The sequence below is a fragment of the Parasteatoda tepidariorum genome, chromosome 8 (genome assembly GCF_982258835.1).
Source record: "Parasteatoda tepidariorum strain Cologne lab strain chromosome 8, Ptep-v5.0, whole genome shotgun sequence".
Lineage (NCBI taxonomy): Eukaryota > Metazoa > Arthropoda > Arachnida > Araneae > Theridiidae > Parasteatoda > Parasteatoda tepidariorum.
In genome coordinates this window covers 41,686,192-41,712,786 of record NC_141762.1, presented here as the reverse complement: position 1 = coordinate 41,712,786, position 26,595 = coordinate 41,686,192, and the positions used below count along the sequence as shown (strand labels likewise).

Here is a 26,595-nt window from a genome sequence, read left to right as displayed (position 1 = left end):
AAAATAAATAAATAAATAAAAAAATTTTAAAAATTAAAATAAAAAAAAATAAATAAATAAAAAATTTTAAAAATGAAATTGCTTGAAGTTGTCAGCAAACACATGTATTTGCAAAAATTTATGAAGTTTATATATTTACAGCACATAAAATGTCATTAACATATTCTTACTTTAGTCAGTCAGAATAAAACAAAATAAATTAGCTCAATAAGGGGAAAGAACTCAGAGTGAGCCTTTGTACAGTTATAGTTTTATTGCAATTTTTTTTTAATCGATAAAAATTTTATTTAAGGCACTGGCTCACTCTAGGCTGTCTAGCGAAATATGCTGAGGATGAATATAGAAATGATAAAACATCGAAAAGCATTTAATTTTACATACAAATTTTAATTTTATAAATTCTTACTTCTATTATTGCTCTGCCAATCATAGAGTAAAGGAAGAGCATCTAATGTTATTCCAATTAGGGGCAAGTATAAGACAGCAACTCGAGCTTTTTGATCAGAATTCAAAAGACGAGGATCCCACTCATGAAAAGTTAAAATATTTCGAACAAGATTGACAGCCTTTGTATGCAAATGTGTATTACTAAAAAAGAAAAAGAATGGCATGTAATACTAAATAAATGTAAAACATATATTCAAAACTACATAAATTGAACAGTTGAGAAAATAGTTTTGCATATATTTCTTAGTTTTTTATTTGTTATGATAAAACTTTTTTTGACAAACTGGCACACATATTATATTAAAAATGGTTATACATATACATGAATAGATAGATACTAATAAATTAATATATAATAAACAGTAAATCAAAAGATATTCAAAGGCAAAATTTTAAAATTTTGAAAATCAATGATAAAATGACATATTGTGAACAGAATTTAAAACAAAACTTTAATAAGTTAAAGTTAATAAGTGATAAAGTTAATAAGTGAAGCTAGTTTAATAATGATGCAAATGTGATCAAAGACGAAGGCAACTTGCTCATTAAATAAGGGCACTTGTTAAATGCTCCTCAATTGAAATTGTTGGATAAAAAAATTATAAAGCACAAAAATTAACTATAAAAATGCTTACAAATAGGTTCCTTTTACTGTTTTTATTTACCCTGAAAGTTAAAAAAAAAATGTGGGAAATTTATTTATAATTAAACATAGTGTTCTTTTAGCAATTGTTTGGCATGAAACATAAATGGCATTAAATATATTATCAGTAATATCTCTTGAAGAGGATATCAAACATGTTATTCATGAAATTTTGATTAATAGATGCAACATCTGTTAATAAATTACAATGACTGTCCGGAATTTCTTATATATTAACGCTCTAACTTTCTGGTATTTAGTAGCTTATATAAATAAATTTTTGCAAGACATAAAATAATTAGAAAAAAACTTTTTTAGAATTATTATTTTGAAATAGAATACAAAAGAAATATATACAATATAATTTAAACAAAAATTTCGAATTCAACAAATTTGAAACAATTTAAAAATTTTTTAACCCTATTCTTATTCATGTCTTATTTTTAATCTTCTATTATTGTTAATCTTCTCTTATTATTAATTTTATTTTATTATTGTTCTTATCTTATTATTAATCTTATTGTCAATATTAACTTATTATAATACTTATTATCTTATTATATTTCATAGAGAGAATTCTTTTATGCATTTTATTAAAAAAATAACAAATACAATAATGAATGTGATGAATTGAAGATTGAGACTTCCAGAACTGAGCTCATAAAATAGACACAAGAAAAACTTTGCCTGAATTTAGGGATCTTTTTTTCTTGCTACTTCATGAAATTACCTCATTGAATTACCTTTACATCAGTTAGAATAGTTATGGAAGGGCATTTCCGTGCATTCTAATCCAAAAAACAAAATTTGATTCACTAAAAAATTCCTTCATGAAGATGAGGCTTGATGCAGGAGCTTCTTTGCCTTCTGGGTAGGGTTCAAAATTTGAGGGTTACAGAGGTAAATAGTCATAAAGCAACAAATCTTAAATGAATCAGCTATTTGATGCCAGTAATGAAATAAAATAATAATCTCAGAATAATTATATTACTTTCAAGTTCACTTTTAGTCTTTTAATGATCTTAAATCTTAATGTTTAATGATTCCGAAAAACAAAAACACTTACTTCATTGACAAAACAGTCCATAAGTCAGATAACACCAATCCAACAAGAAAATGCTGCTGTCTGAATTCAGTGGAAAGTTCTGTGTAATTTCCTTTTTCTACCAGGGTGCCAGTTGATAATAAAGAACTATGGGATGATGATGAAGCTACACTAGGGCAAGGTGAAGTAGCTGGAGATGGGGTCAAGGGTGTCCCAAAAGGCAGATTCAAGGTGATGAAATGTTCATGACTAGAGATAATTCTTAAGAAATCTAACTTTAATGACATTAAAAATACACCATCTGGCAAGCTCGTAATCTTTGCTGACATTTGTTTGCAATAAACCTGCACAAAATACACTCAACTTTATTAAAAAACTGAAAGTGCCAAAAATATGCTTCAGTAAAAGAAAGAACATTTTAAAGCTTTACAGTGAATTGAAAAAATTCTTTCTTACCTTAATCAAGCAGAAAACATATCCTCGGTCCACAACTGAAAAGAGGTCACACAGAAAAAAGGCCAAACTAGAATTAAGATTTCTTGTGAATTTTTCATCATTTTCCTTATTGCAGCGACTAATAATATCAGATGTCAAAGTTGTCACCTTTAAATGAAATATAAATTTAAATACATGTAAGCACAAGTTAGTACAAAATAAATGAAAGATCGAGAAAAAAATTACAACCATGTGAATTTCTATCGATATGAATAATAAAACTTTTAACAATTTTTATATATTTATCAATAATTATTCACATCAGAAAATTCAAGCATAAAAGTATTTATTGTAAATTAATCTGAGCTTTTAAATTAAAACCAATCAAACAAAACAAAAATGTGGTAGTCAAATTGGAAAAATGTTTATTTATTACAATAATTATTAAGCCACAAAAACTATTCCATTTCTATTTTTTTTTTTTAAATAATAAATTTGATTTTTTATAAATAAATAAATTATATAAAAATAGGTAATTATAATTTTTTATCTATAAATTAATTTAACATCTAAATAAATTTCGATAAAATATAAGGCAATTGTATTTTATTATTATTAAGGAAGTTAGATAAAAAAATGTCTGTTAAAATTGGTGAAAAAATATTAAAAAAGAAGTTTTGATTTAATACCGGCAATAGATTTTATTAATGCTTTATTTTAAACAAAAAGAAATATGTAATTTATTAAGAAAAATTAGAGCAAAAAAATATCAAAATTTTACTATTATTGTCTGTAAGAGGTAGAAAACTAGCTAACATACAAATTGTAAAAACTCATATTTAATGCTTAAGTGTGAAATAAATTTAATGTGAAATGATTAAATGCAAATAGATTTAATGAGAAACAGATTTAACGTGGCATAGATTTAATGTGGAATAGATTTAATGTGAAATAAGGACAATATGCTAGCTGAAATGTTGTAAATATTTCCTTACCAATGTAGTGAGATCATCAAAAAACTGAGCACAAAATCTCATTTTTCTTGGCATATCTAAGCGATTAGAGGCAGCTAAATGTTCTATCATGCTTCTAATGATTAAATCAAAGAAAAACCATGAATTAGAAAGCATTAGTTCTCGTGCTGAACCACTAGATACAACACATTGCAAAGCTATTTCCTCATGGAGAACTTTACGAGATTGCGACATGGATATAGCACACAAGACATTTTCCTGTATTGCCGCACCAGCTCTCATACTTGCTGTTCTATCAAGTCCACGGGATAAAATAGAGTTCACTTCACCATCTGCATCAGCATAAGATACAAGGTCAGGATTGCTGTTGCTACGCCCATAGCAAGAACGCTATTAAAAAATATCAAGCATGAGATTTACGTTTCAGTATGACAGCTTTAATAATTAAAAAAAAATCTCATATATAAACTTTAATTTATGTTAAACTGCAAAAAAAAAAAATTTTTTTAATATTTTTTTAGCATTAATTATTTTTAGTTTTAAGTTTTTTATTTCATTACATAGATACACAAATTTCTTTAAATGATTTCATTCCTTAATTAACATAAATAAAAATAAACATGAATGCAAGAACCCTAGCAAAAGAGAGCAAGAAAAGAAAAATAATGAGAGAATTTTCATTGCGCGGGGAGAATCGGAAATTACTATATATATTGTCTCATAGATGTTGCAAACTTTAAGGGTAGGTAGCAGTACGTGATCGGATATGTCATTGTACGCCGCTAGCAGTGCTTCCCTATTATGAAATGCTTCAACGAAAGACTTTGAACAGATACTTTTATTTATCTAAATTATCCTAATTTAATGTTAATTTTATACTTTCTAATAATAATTCTTGAAAATTGCATTGAAATTGGTTGAGTATTAAATTTTTAATCGTAATTAAATGAATTGGCCACTCATTTGACAAGCTCATGGATTCCTTAAATTAGCACAAAACAACTTTTGCATCTACTTGACTGCAATTTTCGACATTAATTACTTGGAAACATAAAATTGACAAGAAATTAACATAATTTAGATTTAAAAAAAAAAACAGTTCAAAGGCACACATAGAAAAATTTCATAATAGAGAAGTATCCCTAGCAGTGTATGATATTTCCGGTCATGGGTTCCTATGCAATTTTCAATCTTTATGATGTATTCTACCTCCCCTGAATGTTTATGTTATATATATGTTATGAATGTTTATATTATGTTATATATATACACCCTGTATGCATACATATATATATATATATATATATATATATATATATATATATATATATATATATATATATATATATATATATATATATATATATATATATATGTTTTTCTTGTAAACCTATACATGTTCTTTTCTATCTGTCTCCCTCCAATAATAAAACAGTAAATGAGAATTGGTACTTTTTGGGACAAGCTGGACTAAGCTACGAAAACCAACTTTTCTGTTTCATATTTTCCAATTATAATTACTATTTTTGCTGTTGATTTAGGGTCAGGGATTCTACTCAATAGAAATAAATATAAAAACAAAAGTAAACCTAAAAAATTGTGGCTTGCACTTCATAAACATTATTACTGCCCAAAAAAAATTTCAAACAGTTTATGGAAATTAGTAACCTGTCATTGTTTCCTAGTAAGTAATTTCTATATTTCTTTAAGAATTATTAAATAAGACAAAAAATAATAACAATATTTGTATTTTTTTTTTTTTTTTTTTTGCAGAAAAAGCCACAACTTGTTTAAAAAGGGGCAAGATAAATATGATAATTCATTTTATTAAAAAGAAAAGTTTTTATTTATTTATTTACTTTTTTATTTATTATTTTTTATGTATAATTAAGGGAGTTGTAAATAATGATAATGAATTACACAAATATAGTAAAACAAAGATAAATTTAAATAAATAACTTAGATATTCACATGTAAAGGAGCAGGCATGTGTCTTCCAATCGTTCCATACCCCATACCCATGGAATTTGATTCACTCACAGTCGAAGCAAAAAAGGGTGATGCAAGATGAGGAACACTGACTTGATAGGAAAGGTAGGTAACTAATAGTGCTGGCCTATTATGACGGTCATTCTGGTTTTCTAAACCTAACTAAAATAAATAAAATTTATTTATTTTTTAAAAAATGTTAGTCACCATTATGTAAATGGTACAAGAAAAAGTATTTGAAATTAAATTTTTATCTTTCTAGTATCTTAATTTTATTCAAAACTATTTTTGCTTTGCCAGTAACTTGTTCCTTTAATATTTTCATAAAATATATCAGGATTGATAGAAGAATCTTGATATATTCAGTACATCTAATAAATGTCACATATATGTCAATTAAGTGTAGTATAAATAATCTGACTTTCTACAATATTCAATAAAAATTTAATTTAAGCAATATATTGGATGCATGTGCTGTTTTGTAGTGTAATTAAAATTTTAAATCCAGAAAGAATGCAAAAAGAATTTTCACACTTATAAAATTATAATGAGTTATAAATAATCCAAATAGTACATATTTTTAAAAAAACTTTAGAAAATAATTTTTAAAAATTGACATTTACTCAATGAATATACAAAAAAGATAAGGTCATTAAGTTAAAATGAAACAAGATATTCCACATAAATTATTAACAAGATTATAAAAAATAACAAAAGTGTTTTAAATTAATTTTTTCCAAAATAGTGAAAAATACATATTTATGTTACACTTAAGAATCCAGAATATTCCCCGTGCTTCCCTAAAAATATACACTGATGGTAGCAGAGGTGAGGGAGGAATTTCCGGTAGTGGAGTGTATATTTCAGCTCCTGCAGGTGCTATTGAATACAAGATCAAAAATCCCAACAACAGTTTAGTTTTTAGGCCTGAGCTTATTGCTATCAGAAAGGGCTTGCAATTTGCTGCTCGGGCAGATTATTCTCAAGATATTTGGATATTGACTGAAATTATTAACAAGATTATAAAAAATAACAAAAGTGTTTTAAATTAATTTTTTCCAAAATAGTGAAAAATACATATTTATGTTACACTTAAGAATCCAGAATATTCCCCGTGCTTCCCTAAAAATATACACTGATGGTAGCAGAGGTGAGGGAGGAATTTCCGGTAGTGGAGTGTATATTTCAGCTCCTGCAGGTGCTATTGAATACAAGATCAAAAATCCCAACAACAGTTTAGTTTTTAGGCCTGAGCTTATTGCTATCAGAAAGGGCTTGCAATTTGCTGCTCGGGCAGATTATTCTCAAGATATTTGGATATTGACTGATAGTCGTGCCTCAATCCAACATATCTCTAATTGGGATATTATCGGAGATCAGACCAGCCTTGATATTTTCGATCTAATTGACAGGCTTTCATCCAACCATTCTATACACTTTCAGTGGATTCCCTCACACGTTGGGGTTGATGGGAATGAGAGGGCTGACTTCCTGGCCAAATCCGCTGCCGAAGAAGACGGTGATCATTGTGGGAAGCTTACCTTTAGTGAATTTTCTTCCCTGGCAAAAATGAAATTAAACAAGACCATAAGAACCCCTCCCAACCACTCTTGGTATTTTGCAAAAAAAAACAAGAAAATCTTTCAATCTTAGACCGAGAGCCCATCAAACTGCCTTTTCACGCTTCTTGATCTGATCTAGATCACACTAGATCTCTCACTTTCAACCGAGGCCAAAAAACTTATCCTGAATGTCATTGGTGCTCGACAGACATGGCCTCCCCTGCGCATATTCTGACTTGTTTGGGGTTCGGTAAAGATGAGGTCCTGCGAGACTCCAGTCTTTTTATGGACTTTTTGGAGGTGTTCGGATTCATGGGAGTCGTCTAGCGCGCCAGACGATTTTGAGATTAGCAACAACAACAAGAATCTAAGTCAACTCAACCTATCATAAATTAAAAAAACAAAACCCTCTACAAGAAACATGTAGAGGGTTAGAAATTAGTGTCTATTATAAGACACTAATTTCTAATTTCTTTTTTTAATCATAAAATTAACTTACTGTAATTGTATTCACAATCATTGCAATAGCTTCAAAAGCAGCTTGACTAACATTTATCACTTGTCCATTAACAACAGGTGGGCGAACCAACAAATAAACCAGTTTGTTGAGCACTAAAGGCAAGAAATTAACTAATGTTTCCAGGGAATTATCTTTATTGTTAGTGATTTCAAGCATACTGGTTTTTAATTCATGTTCAATATTATTTTCAGTAATTCTTGGAGGTAGAGAACCTTCTCCAACCATTCGGCACAAACTGAGAAATCGATCAACGCACGGATCCTAGAAATAGAATTTCACAATACAAAAAATAATTCAATTTTTAAAAAAAAAAAGCATAATAAAAATTATAAGAACATGTAAAGGAAATTTAAACTTATAATCTTTTACACTTCCAAATGACTTAACAGTGGTTAAAAATTATATGGCTTTAAAAAAAAGAGAAAATATTAAAAAGATAAATAGTTCTATTACAATAATCTTAGTACATTATTTGATCAAAATATTCAGAAATTAATGAATTAATGTATGGCATTATTTAAAGCACTTAACATTGATTCCCATTAACTTATAACAAAATTAGTACAAATAATACAACAATACCAGTTTTGAAATGCACACAAATATTTACCTTTGGAAAAACTGAAGACACAGCATGAAGTGTGATGTTGAATATTCCTTTGTGATTATCAACCCATTTAGTGTTGGGAATTTGAATCTAAAAACAAAAATTGTTTTAAGTTTAAAACTTTTATCTCAAAAATACACAAATAAATGCTATTTGCATAATGTGCTATTTAATTACTATGAAAGAAAGAAAAGAAAATATGAACTAAAACTGTACACAATGGCTAAGATCTAAAATTTTATAGCTTTAAAAGCATATTTTAATACTTTGACTATACACCAAAATAATTTTTTTAATGAAAAAATAAATTTATTGTAATTTTAACTGAAAATTAGCAATAAATATATAAATGATGTGTTTATTTAAAAAAAAATGAAGAATATAAGGCTTTCAAGAATGCAGGTAGAGAATTTCTTTCAAGAGAAATATTGCGGTTTAATATGAACAAATAACTAAAACTCTCCATATTAATACATAATATGAATAGCAAAAATTCAAAAAAAGATTATTTAAAATAAAGATTAATATAAAATAAATATTAATTGATTATAAATATGATTAAAAGAAAGATTAATGATAGAGTTCCCAAATACTTATATAATTGAACATATACAAGTTTAAATAACTATTGAAAGCTCAGAAAATTTCGAATTATTTTTCACCACCAATTAAAATGGGTCCAATTAGTCAATAAATTATGATTTTTATTTAAAAATTTCTAATAGATTTTTAGAGGAAAAAATTTCTCTTTAAAAATGAGATTTTCAATAGCTGAAGTGTGAGCAATTGAGAATTGCTTAACATTTGTATCCAGTTGTATAAATATTTTAATTTTTCATAACTAAATAATAAAACATTTTTATCAATATTATAGCATGTTGCACAAAAAAATTATATGACATTATTAATTTTATTTATAAAAAATTCAATGTCATTTATAAGCATAACTTTTTAAAATAAATTATAAATAGATAAACTTATAATAATAGTAATACTATAATACTTACAAATGGAGTTAGGAACGAATAGCTTGGAGGTGGATTTTCCATCATGACGGGAAGGCTAAAATCACCTGTTTGCAATCTTCCTTCCCTAAACAATGGAAGCCACTAGAATAAATATTGAAATAGCCATATTATTTTCGTTTTTCACATATCTAAAAACATAAACATCAAATAATCTCAAAACGTGATCTAGATATATTATTGTTAGTTTCCTGTGATACTGTAAAAGAACACTGAATAAAATTAACAGTTTTGGAGCAAATTGTTACGTAAGCAATCTAGTTTTTCATTTCTAAAAGAAATAAAAATTAAACGAACATCAGCTTAAACTCAAAAAATTTTATGAACCTTCTATGACTGTACCTCAAATTTAAAACATTCATAATGAGGAAACTTCAAATTTAATTAATAAATTTAATTTTGACAAAGTCACAATTATTTTTCCCCAGTCACATTAGCTTATCTTGATGCCCTGGAATCTTGTTTTATTGATTGAATGCCGATTCCCTTGTTAACGACATTAGTTCTTCACCTCTAACGCAAGAAAATGCCTTTCACCCTGATTTGAACCTCTCGACCACTGTGATTCTTCTTAATTCTGTTTCTCATCTTTTTTTTCTAGTTTTGTTTTGTAATATTTTTCCCTTTTTCATTGGCAACTTTTTGTTTTATACTTCAAATCAATTTTGTTTCTTCTAATTCCTGTCAGGCAAATCTTGAAAATGAGCAACTGTTCTTGAGAGCTTGAAACATGTCAACTGTTATTTCCTATTTATATATTTTTGAAGAGAATGAAGTTTTTAATCAGGTAATATTTATAAAGAGGGTTTACACAACTAAATTTCTCTAGCATGATAGTGTGTTCAATAGTATCCTACCTGGTATATATGCAATAATAAAAAACAATGCTTAATTTTAAAAAATAAAGAACAGTTTTTGGAGACAGAAATTTAGATTGCAAATGGTACAAACAATTTATTGAACAGTTGGTGATAAATTATTTTATGGTCAACTTAGATTAAATTTGAACAGAAGAGAATTTTTTTCTCACTACATATTTTTTCAAATTTTTCTACAAAAAGTTTAGGAAATTATTAAATGTTTATTTTTTAAAAGTAAATTCAAAGAAATATAGATTGAATTTTAATTCAGGCAACAATTACTAAGCACATAGTAAGTTCTGTTTATGGAATTAAGAAATCTTCAAAGGTGAAGTCAATTTTCGGTATATTATTTTACTTGTTTACTTCAGTCACATTTTCAATATTATAATGGTTAAAAAATTTTATCACTATTACAATACAATAAATACTTTATTCAAGTCAACAGGTTAGATCTGATTAGTTTTTTAAATAACAGACTGACATAACTTAATAACAGACTAATATATAATAACAGACCAATATATAGAATTAAAATAATTAAAGACCGAAATTTTCAATAATATAAATTTGAACTCATTTAAAACAAAAACATAGAGACTGAAGTATTTTACACTTTATTCGTATGAGGCATAGTCACAGAATTTTCCAAAAAAAGTTTATGTTCATTTTTTAATAGAGCCAAACTGAAGATGAGACTAAATCATGCTTTTGCAATTTTAGTTTGAAGTAACCAAATGAAAAAAATATGAAGTTTGCTTACAATTTTTTTTTTTTCATTAAGAGTTTAATTGTTAATTAAAATCTATTTTACTTTAATTTATATTTGATTGCACTCCTGCTAAAATATCTACGTAAAATAAATTAATGTGAGCCAATTTAAGATTAATTAATACATGATATCTTAAAAAAATATTTAAATAAAATAGGCCATCACCAATTTGATCTTTGGTTATTTTTAAAAATTAGTTAAATAAGGAAATTATTGAAAAAGTTGATATCATAAATGTCTCAAAATTTATTGTTAGATATTTGTTAAAAATATATTAATATATTTAATTATATAACATTTGTTAAAAATATATTAATATATTTAATTGTATAATATTTGTTAAAAATATATTAATATAATCAAAATATATTAATATATTAACATAATGAAAAGTATGAAATGGGAATGAGGTGCTCTTTTAAATTTGATTTTTCAGTTTAATTTCAGGCTTTTTTTCCAACCACTAGAGTAAAAAAATTTTGTATCCGCAATATTTTCAAAAGATCAACTTCATATTTAAAATACAAGTTTTATTTTAAAAAGAAAAAATTTCAGCAAAAAATATTCAAAATTCATTTAAAATATTTTCTTGTTTTTTTTTATTAATTATACCATTATTAATATTACTTGTTTAATGCTGCTGTCAATAAGAATAATGGCTTAATGCTGTCAATAACAATAAGAATAATGCAATAATGTCAATAAGAATATTGTTACATTTAAAACTAAATTATATTAAAATAAAAGACAAAAAAAATTTATTCCCATGACGATAATATCAGCATTATATGTTTCTTGCATTTTAACTTTATTTTTTAAACCCTAACACTGTAACATAAATTTACTATTTTATATGTTATGACTTAACATTTAGATATTAAAGTTAATTAGCATGTTAAGTGGAGGTGTAAGCATATCTAATCTATCAGTAATTTATAAACACATTTAAAATCTTTAGTTATCATTATTTTTAATTATGTTAGCATAGTTATAAAAAAGTGAACATTTTCGAATTGTTTATGGAAAAAATTAATTACAGTTAAAAAAAATCACAGTTAAAAAAAAATCACAGTTAAAAAAATTAATAACAGTTAAAAAAAAATTTCTATGAAATATTTTTTACAGTTTAAAATATTTTCACCTGAAGTTTTAAATAAAACAATAAAAAACATCAATTTAAAAACATTTTAAACCAAAAATTTCTTTATTGTTTTTTCTTTTTAACTCGGATTTTATAAGGGCACAAGGATAAGAATTTCTCTAATGAATAAGAACTTATATTGTTACTTCTCACAACTTATCTATATTCAGTTTTTGAACAATATGAATTTCCACATTCATTTTACTTTTTTTCTAACAATTTAAATAAAATAAATTTTTTCAAATTTATGAAAAATTTATTGTTACAATTTAGTTTTATATAATCTTTTTAATATTAAACTATATTCATATTAAACCTGGGATCTTGTTAAACTGATGTTTGCAATAAATATAAAGAAGCAATTGGTTGAGAAAATATTTTAATAAAAATGAGTAAATATTGATATAAATTTACCGTATAGCCAACTAGAGTTTCAGTAGGATTTTGCTCCACTTTTTTTTGACAACTAATATGATAAAATGTAAAAAGAAGATGATGTTGCTCAGTAAAAACTGCAGGTAATTTAATTTTTATTTCATCATAAAAATCTGGAAACCTGAAACAGACACAATAAATCAATAAACCTTGAAACATTACCTTTAAAAAAACAATGAATTTCAAAAACACATTTTCACAAAATACCTGCTATGATAGGTTATAGCTGTATAAGCCTCAGTTAGAAATTCTGGACAGCTGGATTTTCCAAATATAACCTAAAGAGAAGGTATTTAAAATTATAAAATCACTTAGTACAAACTCTAAGGTGACTGTCTCTGCATGCATGGTCTTTTAATGTATGCTTTATAAAAATAGCTTTACACAATTTTTTAAAATAAAATTGGTTTTTACAAATTGCACAACATAAAACTATTTGCAAATAAATATTGTTTTAGACTTCACACTATAGTTGTCACACTATAAATTGAAAATGTTGAGAATTAATATGAAAACTTGCAATTTAAGAAATTGCTTATTCAAAAAAAAAAAAGATCTGAAACTAAATTTTCAAATATTAAAGCAAACAAGAGGATGGAGATATATAAAGTAGGGACAACCAAAAAATCTCTTAGAAGAAAAAATAAATTAAACCATCCTACAACAGCTAGTTGGCAAAGGAAATAAAGGAGGTTTAGGCTTCCGAATTTTGACAATGTTTTTAATGTTATGCATTGACCCCCGATATTTTACTTTCCAGGCAAGCTGGTACAAACTAGTCTGAAGCTGGTTCAGCCTCAAATTGCAATTGGGTATAGAACCCCTCTCATTCTCAATGGCAGCTCAGAGCCTTAACCACTAAACCAAGGTGAACAAAGAGGAAAAAATTTGATAAATAGAAGAGATAATTATAAAATCCGTAAATCAAAAAAAAAAAAAAAAAAACTTAATGAAAACCAGAGAAAAAGTTTCTTATAAAGAAAAACCACCAAAATAGGTATTTAAATATGGATTTAGAAAATTTTCAGACCTAATGCATAAAGTTGCATATTTTAACAATAATTAAAGATATGGAATGTTCTTTTATAAAAATAAAATAAGCTGTATTGTGTTACCTTTTCAAATTATGAATTATTCTATTGCATTAGATTGTAAATTGTACAAAGTTTAAAATTATTGTAATGGAATTTTTACAAAAAATATGAATTCACATTTTGTTTATACACGTGGGAAAAAAGTTAAGCATAATTTGTAAAGGAGTAAAATTATGCTCAACTTTTGGACACCAGTGTACTACAACAATAGAAGACAATACCCTTAAAAAGAGTAAATCAACCAAAGTCAACACTCACTGGCAGTGCACTGTGTAATTCTTCATTAGCCATATACTGAACTTTAACAGAGATATTTCTGGCAGAACCAGGACGATTGGAGAAGTTTATATCTCTCGGATAAAGAAAAAGGAGATTGCGATAAGAGTAGTGTGGAACCAGTATTTCTTTAACTGGTAACTCTAGAACTTCTTTGGTTGGGCGGCCTTTCTCATCGGGATAAGGATGTAACCTAGCTAGCTCAGGTGTAAGGCAATATTTAGGTTCCTCTGGGCAAGGAGCTATATCCAATTTCAAGATACCTTTAAAACGAAAAAGATAAACAAAAAAGTAAGAAAGCAAATTATTTAATGAAAAATTGTAAAATACTTTAAGAGTAGAAAAATGTACAAAACAAAAAGAACATAACGTTGATAAATAATTTTTAAAAAAATATTCAACAGAATTTTTTAAATTTTAATAAAAATACTGGGTTAGACAAAGTTCATTAAAATATTTTAATAATTACTTTAAAATAATGTTTTTTCTCAAACAATTGCTTGAAATACACAAATGAATTTCATAAAAATAAGCAAATTTGTTGTATTAAACAATAATAAAATTAGTATTAACAAGAATGAGTTGAAAAAGTACAATAGAAAACTTCTAACTATAAGGACACAAAACAACTAAACATAAATCTCTTTAAAGTAATTTCTTTAGTTACTTTTTAAGCAATTTGATATCATAATGATCAGGGAACATCAATAGTTTCTTTGTTTACTCTAATTGTAAAACAGAATCAATATACCAATAAATAATAGTACAGCTTACTTAAAAACTTAAATGCTAACATAATATATATGAAATCTTGATTACTTACCAGGTATGCATTTTAAACGTTTTAAAACTGATGAGGGTCGCTTTAAATCAATAAGGAATTTGAAAAGATCTTCATCACGAAGTTTATCAGTTTCCTGAAAAATATAATTGTCAATTTTGAAAAAGTAATTTACCAGGTATTTTAAAATAAAATTTCTAATATGTTCAAAATAACAGAAAAAACAAATGAGGCTATTTATAAAAAAAAAATTAAAGTAATAAAATTATAGATTGAAATACTACTATTTAAAAAATGAAAAAAAAAATCTCATTACTACAATCATGACTATAAAAATTATAACAATTGAAATTATACTGCATTTCCAAGAGAACCAGATGTAAGTTACGGTAAATGTTAAATCAATAAACAGGCATAAAGTAATAAAAATAAGAAAAAAACATATGAATAAGGATTTATAGTAATTGTTGCTTAAGGTTTTACAGTATATTGTAGTAAATTTTGTTCAGTTTGTGATAGAATATCACCATCAATACAATTTAAAAGTGATAAATCTAATATTTGTCAGTACCTGTTTGAAAAAACTGTTTACTGTTAGGGTAACAGGACGAAAGCTATCTAAATTTGACCCCAAATCATCAGCACTCCAACTGTTTCGCTTGTCATTTGTACTCCTTCTTTCTAAAGATCCTCTACTAAGAGTACTAGAATCAGAAGTTTTTTTGCGCAATGTCTCAAAGCCATTGCCAACAGTTTTGCGATCTATTAAAAAGTATACAGCAAATTAACCATAGTTTCCAAATATATATTCACTATAAAAAATTAATTCGGTAGTATTCAGCATTCATAGATAAATACTTCATCTAAAAAAATGTATAGAAAATTGCTAGGTTGATATTTATATGTCTGCATCAATGTTATATGCAGTTCTCACAGATTATAAAACAATAGTTTAATATCTATATATATATAATAAAAAATAACTCTGTTTACATAAACATGCCTGTCTTAACTGTGTCTTGTTACAAACATGCTAAAAATGCTACACAAAAATTAAATTCGATTAAAAAAAAAATTGTGATAGAATATATTTTACAAATGATTCATTTAGTTTGAATTGATTTTAAATAACTAGAAATTCTCCTTCAGAAGATAATCACAGATTACAGATGATAACAGTAGAAGCATTATAGAGCAAGATTTTTTATTTCTTTTTGTAACATTAGCAGAGACAGTTGAACATCTCATCTCAATACAACAGACCAAAACTGTAGTTACAACAAAAAAAAACTTAACTTTTAGATAGAGCTATTTATTTCTACTAGAAAAAAATTTTTATTAAACTATTTTTAAAAAAATTATTTAAAAAAAAAATACTGAAGAATATTAGTAAAAAGAGAAAAAAAAATTTATATTACCCAAGCTATTTGAAGATATGCTATCTCGATCACTTCCAGAATCTTTATCTAAAGTATTTACACCATTTATAATATTCATCAAGTAAATAGCAGTCCAAGCAAATGGCATTCTGTACTTCCCGAGTCTTTCACAAGTCAAAACTGCGCTACTTTTGAGTTTATCTCTGTTCTAAAAATATAATCAGTTCTACCATTTATAAAATGACACAGTATTATTTTTAAAAATCAACATAAATTTAAAATAAACGAATTAAAAACAGAATTTATGGTTGATTAAACAAGAGGTACTTTAAATATCAAAAATTATATGGATATTTAGAGAAATAAATCTACTTATGAAAATCTAGTAATTAATATATCAAACAGCTCAATTATTATTTGAACCTTTTTTTACAGGTAAAACTGATTTTTTCTCTCTTTCTCTTTTCTTCCTTATACAAGTTTTACGGCATAAAAATTGGTCTTAATTCTCTGATTGGTTGATTAAATAAAATTTTAAAAAATCTTATTTTCTCACTGTCCAATTCAGTTTAACAGCAAATTAAATTTCAGTTTATAAAAATATTTAACCAAACAAAATCTGAGAAATTTTGAAAACCAACTATACTTTTGTAAACCAACAAGCCCTGATAAATAATGACATCATAAACAGTGCATGAACTAAAACATTTTCAAATATATTTAAAGAAGTAAATATAATATAAATATATATTGAACCATATAGAATGTACTTACCTTATCATCCTTTACATAGGGTTCAATACATTCGTTAATATCACCTTGTAATACTTTTTCAAGCTGAAAAAATGTATAAAATTGGATATTGAGTAAATAACAAAAATTACAAATGCTGTGAATTTGAATTAAATTATACAAAATTTGAACAAAAATTCAAAAAACATTTTCATAAAAAAATAGCAGACATTATTTATGCCTAGGTCAAATGAAACATTTATGTAAATGCTACAATAAAAATAAGAAAAACTGATAAAATGTTCAAAAATATAAAATAAAAATACAGTCACAAAAACAAACAGATACTATACTAATTATATACATAAACATTAATTTTCTACGAGCAATAAGAAACTAAAACTACCCAAACTCCATAGAGATTTCGTCTTTCTTTTATTCTAAAATTTTAATTGCCAAGGAATATTTATTCAATTTTAACACTGTGATTTTAACACTATGATTTTTAACACTATGATATGATTATAATTTTAACATAACATACTAAAATTTTATATCAATTATGGAAAATATGAAATAGCTTCAATACAGCTCTTGGTAATTATCATCATGTAAAAGCAATTCTGAATTTTGAGATATAACAAACATGTCAATATTTATTATATATTGACATTTAATGCACATCATAATTTATTTTTACCATTCATAAACAATAATCAATAAAATTTGCTTAAACATTTTAAGAATTATGTGGAAAGATATGCTATTTATAAAAATTAAATTTAGTGTCTAGATGACTAGATAAATAACAAAATGATGATAAACATTAGATTATAAATTTCTGAAATTGTATTCCTCTTTCTTGCTTAAAAAAAAATATATGATTACTGCAGAACAACAGTAAAATATCACATTAATAACTATATATTAAAATTTACCAATAATTACATCTGAATAGTACTCAGAAATGAAAGATTTCAGTAAACTTTGACATTATAATCGTCTGAATATTTGATTGATTGAGTTTTAGAACAAAAAAGTGAGAATTAACATTCTGTTTCATTTTTAAAATAAATAAGCAAAAAAGATTGTTCAAGGCGTATTGATCATTCATTCATCATCAAAATAGTTTTAATACTGAATGGCTATAAATATTCTGTGATAGAATATTGATGACAATAATTTATTTTTTGCAACAGAAGAAAAGAAGTAAAATTATCAACATTGCATAACAAAGAATTCTTTAAAAATTTTGTAAATCTGCAAAAACAAATTAGAGCTAACTACTGAATACTTAGAAATCAATAACAGTTTTCTTCCATCACTGCTTAAAAGTAAACAAAAAATACATAGAAAAACCAAAACTTATAATAACTTTGTACAGAAGGTTTATCTTGACAGTCCTAAGCCATCATGAATTCGGCATTTTTATAGATTTACATTTATTAAAGTTAGAGATTTTTAAATTTTTTTATTACATTAGGTAACTTACACAAAGTTTTTGACTAAATATTTAACATTTAATTTATAAATCAGTTTATACAATTATTTTTTTTTAAATATTGGTTTATTAGTCACTTTGTTTTACAGTAAGCTAAAAAATAAGGGGGGAAACTATTAGATTAAATAATTAATAAAAAATTAAATCATTTAAGTTTTGCCATTAAGAAAAATATTTCAATTGATTATATTTGAAAAATAAATCTGTCGTTCCAAATCAATTATTACTACTGACAATAAAAAACAATATATATATATATATATATATATATATATATATATATATATATATATATATATATATATATATATATATATATATATATATATATATATATATATATATATATATATAATTACTTTTTAACATATCAATAGTATTGAAACAGCTAAAATTTCAAACCATGATCCTATAAAAAGTCAAAATTACCTTTATAACAAGGAACAAATCTGGTGATGGATTAGTTATTTGAAATATACAGGATCTACTTAGAGTTGACACATCCTGATAACAAATATGGCTTGACAACATTCTTTTCAAAGGTTCAGAATTCATGTCAAAGTAAAAATTTTCAGAAACCTAAATTTAAATAACGAAACACAAAAATAATATTGACATTCAAGTTAAATAGGTTCTCAAAAGAAATCTGAAACAACACATTAAAATAAATCATAAATATTTAATATAATCATTACAAGTAATAATTATACAAACCTTTCTTTTCTCTTTGGCATCATACAAAGCCATTATTCCAAAAATAGGTTCAATTTCAAGGTCAAGTCTGAAAGCATTAAGACAATTAATTTAACAACATACCTATAATAACAATTTATTTAATAAAATTTCTATTGAAGTCGTGTATTTAAAAATTTCAAAAAATATATATAACAAAATTAAATGTCATAATCAACCCATATATTTACTGAAAGTCACAAAAAATTTCCTAAAATAACTACAGAGAAAAATGACTTTTAAATCAGAAATAAATCTAAAAAAAAAATTTTTTTTTAATTATTTAAGTCCATGGATTATAATTCTCAAGTGATAGAAATCAAAAATTACATTTTAGTTATTATTTTATTTATAAAATGAATAATGAATTTTTTACATTTCCCACCTATTATCTGATCTGAATCTCCTGCAGATGTTGGCCTCTATAATTAATTCCCAAATTTTCAAAAAAAATTAAGCAACTCCTTAGTAGGTTGTCCTAGGATCTAATTATATCATTAAAGTGTTGCATTAAAAGTAGTCAGCTAAAAAGTTATTGAGATAAAACAATTGAATTTGTATTTAAAATTGTATAACATGAAATTTTTAAAACATAACCATTGATCATGCTATAGCCCATAAATTTCATCCATGTTTATTTTGATTTCGTTGATTAAATAAATAAATTATTACTTCATAGCAAGACACTTGACAATTACGCGATGACCTATATGTTCTTTGGGCACTTGACCAGGAAACCTTTTTTCAATAAACTCTTCCTATAAAAACAAACAGAAATATTTATATTGTTCCTTTAATGCTCTTTTAACAACGAATTTGAAAATAGTTGTAGAGAGGAAAATATTCAGTTGGCAAAAAAGAGAGAAAGAAAGAAACTTATAAGTTGATAGTTCAACTTCATAAAACTGACTTAGATTAGCATTTTATATTAAAAAATAAATATCTAAAATGCTAAAAAATTTTACTTAAAAAGCATAAATTGATATTAAATTGGACAATTTTAAAAAGCGCATTTACTTTGTAACAGAATTCTTATTATAGAGCAAACATGTTTTCTGACAAATATAAAATTATTCCCAATTTTTTTTAAAAAAAGCGCAATACATCTAACTTAACTTATGTCTTAAACTTTTTGTAAATGAACAAGTAAAAACGATTCACTAAAATGATGTTACATAATAAAAAATAAACATATAAAACAAAAAATTTTTTATTTTACTTATTACTTATTTTGTAAATTAATGTATAAATGTTACATATTAAATATCAATCAAGTTTGTTTATTAAAACATAAAATAAAATGTTACAATAAATAAAAATGTGAGGTAATTAAAATAAAAGCTAAGTAATTAAATTACTTTAAAACACATTAAAAAATAACCATATTAAAATTAATAAAATTGTCTAAACTGATTCCATAGCAATAGAGTCCAGGTTAAGTAGTGAAAAAGCCAGTCTTGCTAAATATACTAATAAGACCTATCAGCAGGGTTGGGGTTTTGGACGTCCTAAACTGGTTTTGGACTGTCTTAAAGTGTCCAGAACCTTGAACTTTGGTAAAAATTCTATAGGTGTAACCATTGTACACATAATAATTACATGTATCAATAAATATATTTTATATTTTTTATACAATTTACTTTAACTTATTAAAAGAAAATAATATATTATAATAGAAAAAGGTTTATAATTTTTGAAGTTCCACAATTCATTGAACAACAAAAGTGATACCTAATCCTTTCAATATAAATATGCTTTTAATACTCATAAATAATATTTTTGCATAAGGATAAATATGGCAATATTAAAAAATAATTTTTCTTAAAAAAAATACTAAATTTGTTCAAAAATTAACCTTTTATTTTTCACAATATTTTTTTAAAAAAAGTGTTATAATTTCTGCATTACAGGATGATAAAAAAGACATCTATTTTTAAAAAAAATTGTTTTTAAATATAAGTATATTAGTTTAAATTGAAAATACAAAATAATTGAAAAATGTATTAACAGTTTTGAAGGGCTGACACTGGTGATGTATCACCACTATGCTAAAAGAATTGAACATGAATGAAATAAAAGTATTCTTGAATAGTACTATAGATAAATAAACCTGTTTATGATGAACCAAGCAATTAGTCCCTAATATTTTAACCTGTATGGCAAGGCCAAACTTCAGTTATGTACTATTGAATGAGAGGACCAATTGAACTTGATTACTGATTAATCTTCCTTTGTTTAAATTGAAGACTCAAACAATATTAATAAAACATTATTACTTTTAAAAATAAATATTCTCTAGTATATTTTAATTATCAATATGTTATTAGTTCTATATTTATTTTACCTCTTAAATATTGTTCAGATAAAATTGTGACATAATTTGAGTAAAAGGATTTTGGACAGTTTTGGACAAAGGGGTTTTGGACAGGACGGTTTAAACCGTGGATTAATCCATTCTGTCCTAAACCTTGCCAACCCTGCCTATCAGCTATTATTATAATGAAGTACCTTAATTTGTGTGTAATTTTCAATTTTAATTGATAAATTTCTTTTTAAAAGGTATTAAGAAAAACTTATAAATAAAAGAAATTAATATTTTTTGAAAACTTACATCTTCCATGGGTGGATAAAGAGTGAACAATGAATCAGACCGATTTTCTAAGCGCTTGATTTCATTTATATAATCCAAAGCTTCAGACGGTGTATGGTCAAGCAATGATGGAATAAGGGGGTCGGCTTGGGAATTCCTGAGATCAAACACACTACTTGCCCAACTTCCTCTGGGTGTATCAACTAACTGAAATGATTGCCGATTGGATGAAGGAGCAGAAGAATCCTGTAAAATAATGATTTTTTAAAAAAACTATTATTTCTTCAATTAAAAGTTATCATAAACTTACATTCAGACCAAAAATATTCATCAATAAAATGTTCAGCAATTTAATTACGTACTAGCAAATTTGTAAGAAAAATAAATAAATTTATTGTATTTGATATTAGAATTTTTGGAAACAAAAAAAAAATGCTAGTTTTTTAAAGCTCATGGCAAAACACAATTTAAGAGCAATTAAAATTTTCGAAACAGTAAATTTTTTATAATATAATGCTCATCAATTGAAGGTAGGTAATAAAAATTGATAATTAAAAAGTTTTAAAAAAAATGCTGCTGTGGTTAGGAACTTGCAAGAGAGGTAAGGCAAAACAAAAAGAAGCAGTTCATGTCCAGTTGAACAAATATTTTTATTTACCTAAATCATCTTAATTGCCCTGTTTTCTTAGGAGCATAGAAAAAAATTGTATTCAATTAGGCCTAGAATAATAGCAGTTTAATTGACCATAGATCATTTGACACCAAATTGACAAGTTCTGTAAGATAGTCACTGAGTCGGAAAAGTATGGTAAAACAGCTATTTTAGAACCTATTTTCGTGCAATGTCCAACAATTATAAGAAAACATAAAATTAAGTTTAAAAGTTGTGATTGAAATGCATAATAAACAAAATGCCCTTGGCAGTATACTATGACATTTCCAACCAAGGGCTACTATACATTTCTCAATCCTTATGATATGCCCTACATACCCCCACCAAGTTTGTAACCATTGCACTGAATCATCCTGAAATATACAAACATTGATATCAGTTTGAATGTATAGCTTATGGTTTTTAAATATAATACCAATGTAATTTTTAGTTTAAAAAAACAATCAACAAAGCATAGAAATAGAATATAGTGTTAGCCCAATATAAAAAATGTCATAAGTAAGTAAACTTTAATAATTCTTATGCACGAAAACTATTCTTACGATTTGCTCCAAGCTTTTTGTTTATGCTACTTGAAATATCTTTGATATTAGGGTTTTAACATATACTCATTTGTTCATTCACAGTGTTATAAAAAAATTTTAAGAAAATCATTCAAATGTAATGCTATGTTTGTAAAAAACATTAATTTTGTCACTCATTCTGTATTATACACTTCTTTAAAACTACCACTTTTCTATATGTTTAAAGTAAAGGCATATTTCTCTCAGGTAATACAATAACCTTTCCCAAGAATAGATTTAGTCCAACTTAGCTAATGTATATTATAACACATAAAGCGTAAGATATTTGCCATGAACTATCATTTAAGTTTTTTTATTGCATTTATGAATGAAATATGAAACTGTAAAATTGGTAAGTTTTATGTGTGCCATGTGTAACTCAGACTGATATTGCTTTTAAAAATTATCACGCTTATAGCACTTTGTACTAAAAACTGAGATTGAATGATTTTGAATCTTATTTTATCCTTTTGCTTTGTTCTTGTTTGTATTAATTGATGCCTTTTAATCTAATTTTAAAAAAGTCATTTTTGGTTCAGTCATACTAGGAGCCAAGAAAATTTCTATAATGCTGAGAGAATAAAAATTTCTAATCAACATTTGTTATGAATGTAAGAATCTTGTTTAAGGACTGGTTTTAACTAATTTCAAGATAACTTATTTCTTTAACAACATCAACTACAAACAACATTAATAAATTAACAATAAAATAAGCAAAATTAAAATGTACACCAAAAGTAATTTTGAAGCTTACAGATGTTGTATCTTCTCCTTCAGCAAGAGGAGGTTGTGGTAATGGCACTTCATTGATTTGTTTTAGACGTATCTCTTCCTCTTCCTTATAATCTCTTATAGGGGGAGCTACATCTATTTCAAATTCTTGTCTTGGTGTAGTTCTAGCAGCATTCTGACGATCAGAAGGCTTTTCATAAGGACAATTTGCACAGCTGTACTGCTGGTACCTGAAGAAAAATGCAAAATTCACAAATATTTGTTCAAATATTAAACAACCTAATATATTAAAAATTTATATATACAGACCTTCTGTTAACAACAATCCAATCTGAAGTATAACACTGAATGCAATCTTTAACTTGTTGATTGAGCTCAACACTAAATAAAATATATCTATATTAATTTTGTGAGAATAAATAAATAGTTATGTTTAATTAAAAGCATTTTTCAAAAAGCAAAATTGAAAAAAAAAGCAAATTTTAGAATTGAAATTAACTTTGTATTGTTCTACCACTCAAGAAAAACAACAAAAAAAATGAAAAAACTCAGAAAGACATATTGTAGGAGCATAACTTTTTGTTTGTGATAATTTCAGAGAAAATTTGTATGTGGTCTCGATTTAATATCTATTTGAATTTAATTCCTACATCTTAAACACCAGAGGTTATCACCATTCCATTACACACCTGGCTCCTATCTCCATCTTTTTATTATATCATTCAAACTTGTTTCTTTCCTCCCCCCTAATGATTAAACCACTCTTTTCCAAATGTAATTGTTGTTTTTATTTTGCTGTGATTCTGTGTTTTGACATAGGAGAATGTTCATGTTAACAGAATCAAAATTTTGGGATTTAAGTTGTACTTAATTCAGGTTATTTAGCTTTATTCATTAACAGCACAACGTCTGTTCACTAAGGCAACTCTAAATTGATCCAAGTTTTTTCCAAAAAATTTATATTATTCATGAAAAACAGTAATATTTTTAAATAAAACTTTATATTTAGTATCTGGTACAAGATGAAATATTGATTATGAGATTCTATTTTCAGATATAGGCAACAAAAAAAGGTATCATACTTTTTCTCTTTTCTTTTCTGTTATTTGAGCTATTTAAATACAAATTTGAAGTTATAAGGAAAAAAACTAGAGTTGAATTCCAAAGAAAATTTATTTCTCGCACTAGTTATTATGCTACTTAAGATATATAGTTATCTTTAACATAATTTTTTTAAGGTTTCAGGAATATAAGTTATTTTAGCTAGTAGAAAATTCTTCAGGAAATTTTAAACAGCCTTATTTTATTATTGTTACCAAATTTTTTAAATCCTTATAACATAATATACTCACACTTCATCATCAGGTACAATGTGTCCTAGTGTTCTACATTTATGAGGCAAAATACCTATTTCTAAGTCATCATCAGGAAAATCTAGAACATGTCTAAAAGAATCACAATCAATCTGATCTCTATGCTGGTCTAAAAATTCTTCAAAATCTAGTGGATCCACTACGTCAGTAATAGGAATCTATTATAATACAATAATTAGAATGCAATATATATATATATATATATATATATATATATATATATATATATATATATATATATATATATATATATATATATATATATATATATATATATCAGATTATAAATGAAACTAAATATAATGTATTATAAAAGAAAAACTAAAAATTATATTTTTAAAAAAAGTTTCAAATAAATATTAATAGGCTTAACTAAGATTTCTTTTTCTCTCAGCATAATTACTGCCACCGAAAGAAATGAAATGCCATATCTATATCATTTATAATTGCTGCATCTATATCATGTTATAAATGAGGTAAGAACAATTTAAATTTTCAGAAGTGAGGTAATTTATGCTACATACAAGTAACTGGAAATATTTTACTAAAGAAGAAAGCAAAATATGATGTGATAACTATAAGTAGGTTCTAAAATTAATAGTATACAATTCACAATATTTAAAACCATAAAATTATAGAATATGAAATTTAGCTTAACAAAAACTTCATGCAAAAAATTTAAATTATACTTTAACTAAAAGCATGAAATAATCTGACTAAAAACATAAAAATTACGAGAAATTGAAGAAAATTAAATAAATTACATTTTCTGGGAAGATGTTGTTTTTGTGTAGTGAATCTTCTTTTGAGTGCGAAGCAACAGTTGATATCTGCTGTCGAATATCAGCGTTATTAGGCCTATAAAAGGATTTATTTAAAAAGTAATTACTTAAAATATGTCATATGCCTGAAACAATGGGACATACAGAGATTACATTTAATGTAGAAAGCTATAGAGTAGTCAAGTTTATCATACATAGACAATAACAATCACTTAAAACCAGTAAACTATAATTTTCTCATCAGACATTAAACAGAATAGAATGCAAGTTTACACAAAAGACAGATATCAACAACTAAAGATCAAGTAAAATTTACAATAATTGGAACATAGAAATTTTAAGAACCTTAAATAAAAAAAATTTCAAAGAAATGTCATAAAAATCATCAAATAATATTTAAATTTGACTTAATTTCACAAAATATGTAAAAGTAGTTATTTAAACAAGATACATACCATTTTAATTTTTGTGCAAAAGCACGTTGACGTGACTCCATTTCTTATTATTGTTAAAAATCTTTAAAATATTTCATGATAATAAATCTGTAAATTTTAAATTTGACATAGGAGACGGATGAGACAGAGCAAACAAAATAAAAGCTATACAATGGGTTTGTTTGTTATTTACTACAGCTACGGTTATGAACCTATTTTGGCTGCTTGTTTCTGTGCGATTTAACCTCTGAATGTAATTTTAAAAAATTAATTTGCAATTTTAAATAAGGTAGTAGTTGTAGTAGTTGTCATTTACTTCGCACAATGGGCTATTGGCGACGGTCTGGGAAACATAGCTGAGGATGATCCGAAGACATGCCATCACAATTTTGATCCTCTGCAGAGGGGATGGCACCCCCGCTTCAGTAGCCCGACGACCTGCACGCGAAGGCGAGTACTTTACGGTAGAACAGTTTAACGAGGACCAACACCGCACTC

At 25.6% G+C, this 26,595-nt stretch overlaps 1 protein-coding gene across 1 annotated transcript in view; it reads right to left on the bottom strand.

The window, feature by feature from the left end:
• The window catches only part of Zir (dedicator of cytokinesis), a 50,749-nt gene extending 24,397 nt beyond the window's left edge, over nucleotides 1–26,352 (bottom strand). The window contains exons 1-24 of the mRNA XM_043044367.3: nucleotides 26,119–26,352; nucleotides 25,646–25,739; nucleotides 24,861–25,039; nucleotides 23,818–23,889; nucleotides 23,531–23,738; nucleotides 21,562–21,786; nucleotides 19,623–19,708; nucleotides 18,933–18,999; nucleotides 18,648–18,797; nucleotides 16,760–16,822; nucleotides 16,025–16,193; nucleotides 15,178–15,368; nucleotides 14,649–14,742; nucleotides 13,808–14,088; nucleotides 12,663–12,733; nucleotides 12,435–12,576; nucleotides 9,230–9,331; nucleotides 8,226–8,312; nucleotides 7,595–7,876; nucleotides 5,516–5,695; nucleotides 3,566–3,934; nucleotides 2,592–2,738; nucleotides 2,157–2,479; nucleotides 407–588 (exon numbers count right to left, since the gene is read on the bottom strand). Of these exons, the coding sequence (XP_042900301.1) occupies nucleotides 407–588; nucleotides 2,157–2,479; nucleotides 2,592–2,738; nucleotides 3,566–3,934; nucleotides 5,516–5,695; nucleotides 7,595–7,876; nucleotides 8,226–8,312; nucleotides 9,230–9,331; nucleotides 12,435–12,576; nucleotides 12,663–12,733; nucleotides 13,808–14,088; nucleotides 14,649–14,742; nucleotides 15,178–15,368; nucleotides 16,025–16,193; nucleotides 16,760–16,822; nucleotides 18,648–18,797; nucleotides 18,933–18,999; nucleotides 19,623–19,708; nucleotides 21,562–21,786; nucleotides 23,531–23,738; nucleotides 23,818–23,889; nucleotides 24,861–25,039; nucleotides 25,646–25,739; nucleotides 26,119–26,159 (3,805 nt within the window). The 5' untranslated portion in view covers nucleotides 26,160–26,352. The remainder of the gene's footprint in view (nucleotides 1–406; nucleotides 589–2,156; nucleotides 2,480–2,591; nucleotides 2,739–3,565; nucleotides 3,935–5,515; nucleotides 5,696–7,594; nucleotides 7,877–8,225; nucleotides 8,313–9,229; nucleotides 9,332–12,434; nucleotides 12,577–12,662; nucleotides 12,734–13,807; nucleotides 14,089–14,648; nucleotides 14,743–15,177; nucleotides 15,369–16,024; nucleotides 16,194–16,759; nucleotides 16,823–18,647; nucleotides 18,798–18,932; nucleotides 19,000–19,622; nucleotides 19,709–21,561; nucleotides 21,787–23,530; nucleotides 23,739–23,817; nucleotides 23,890–24,860; nucleotides 25,040–25,645; nucleotides 25,740–26,118) is intronic.
• Nucleotides 26,353–26,595: the final 243 nt, after the last annotated feature.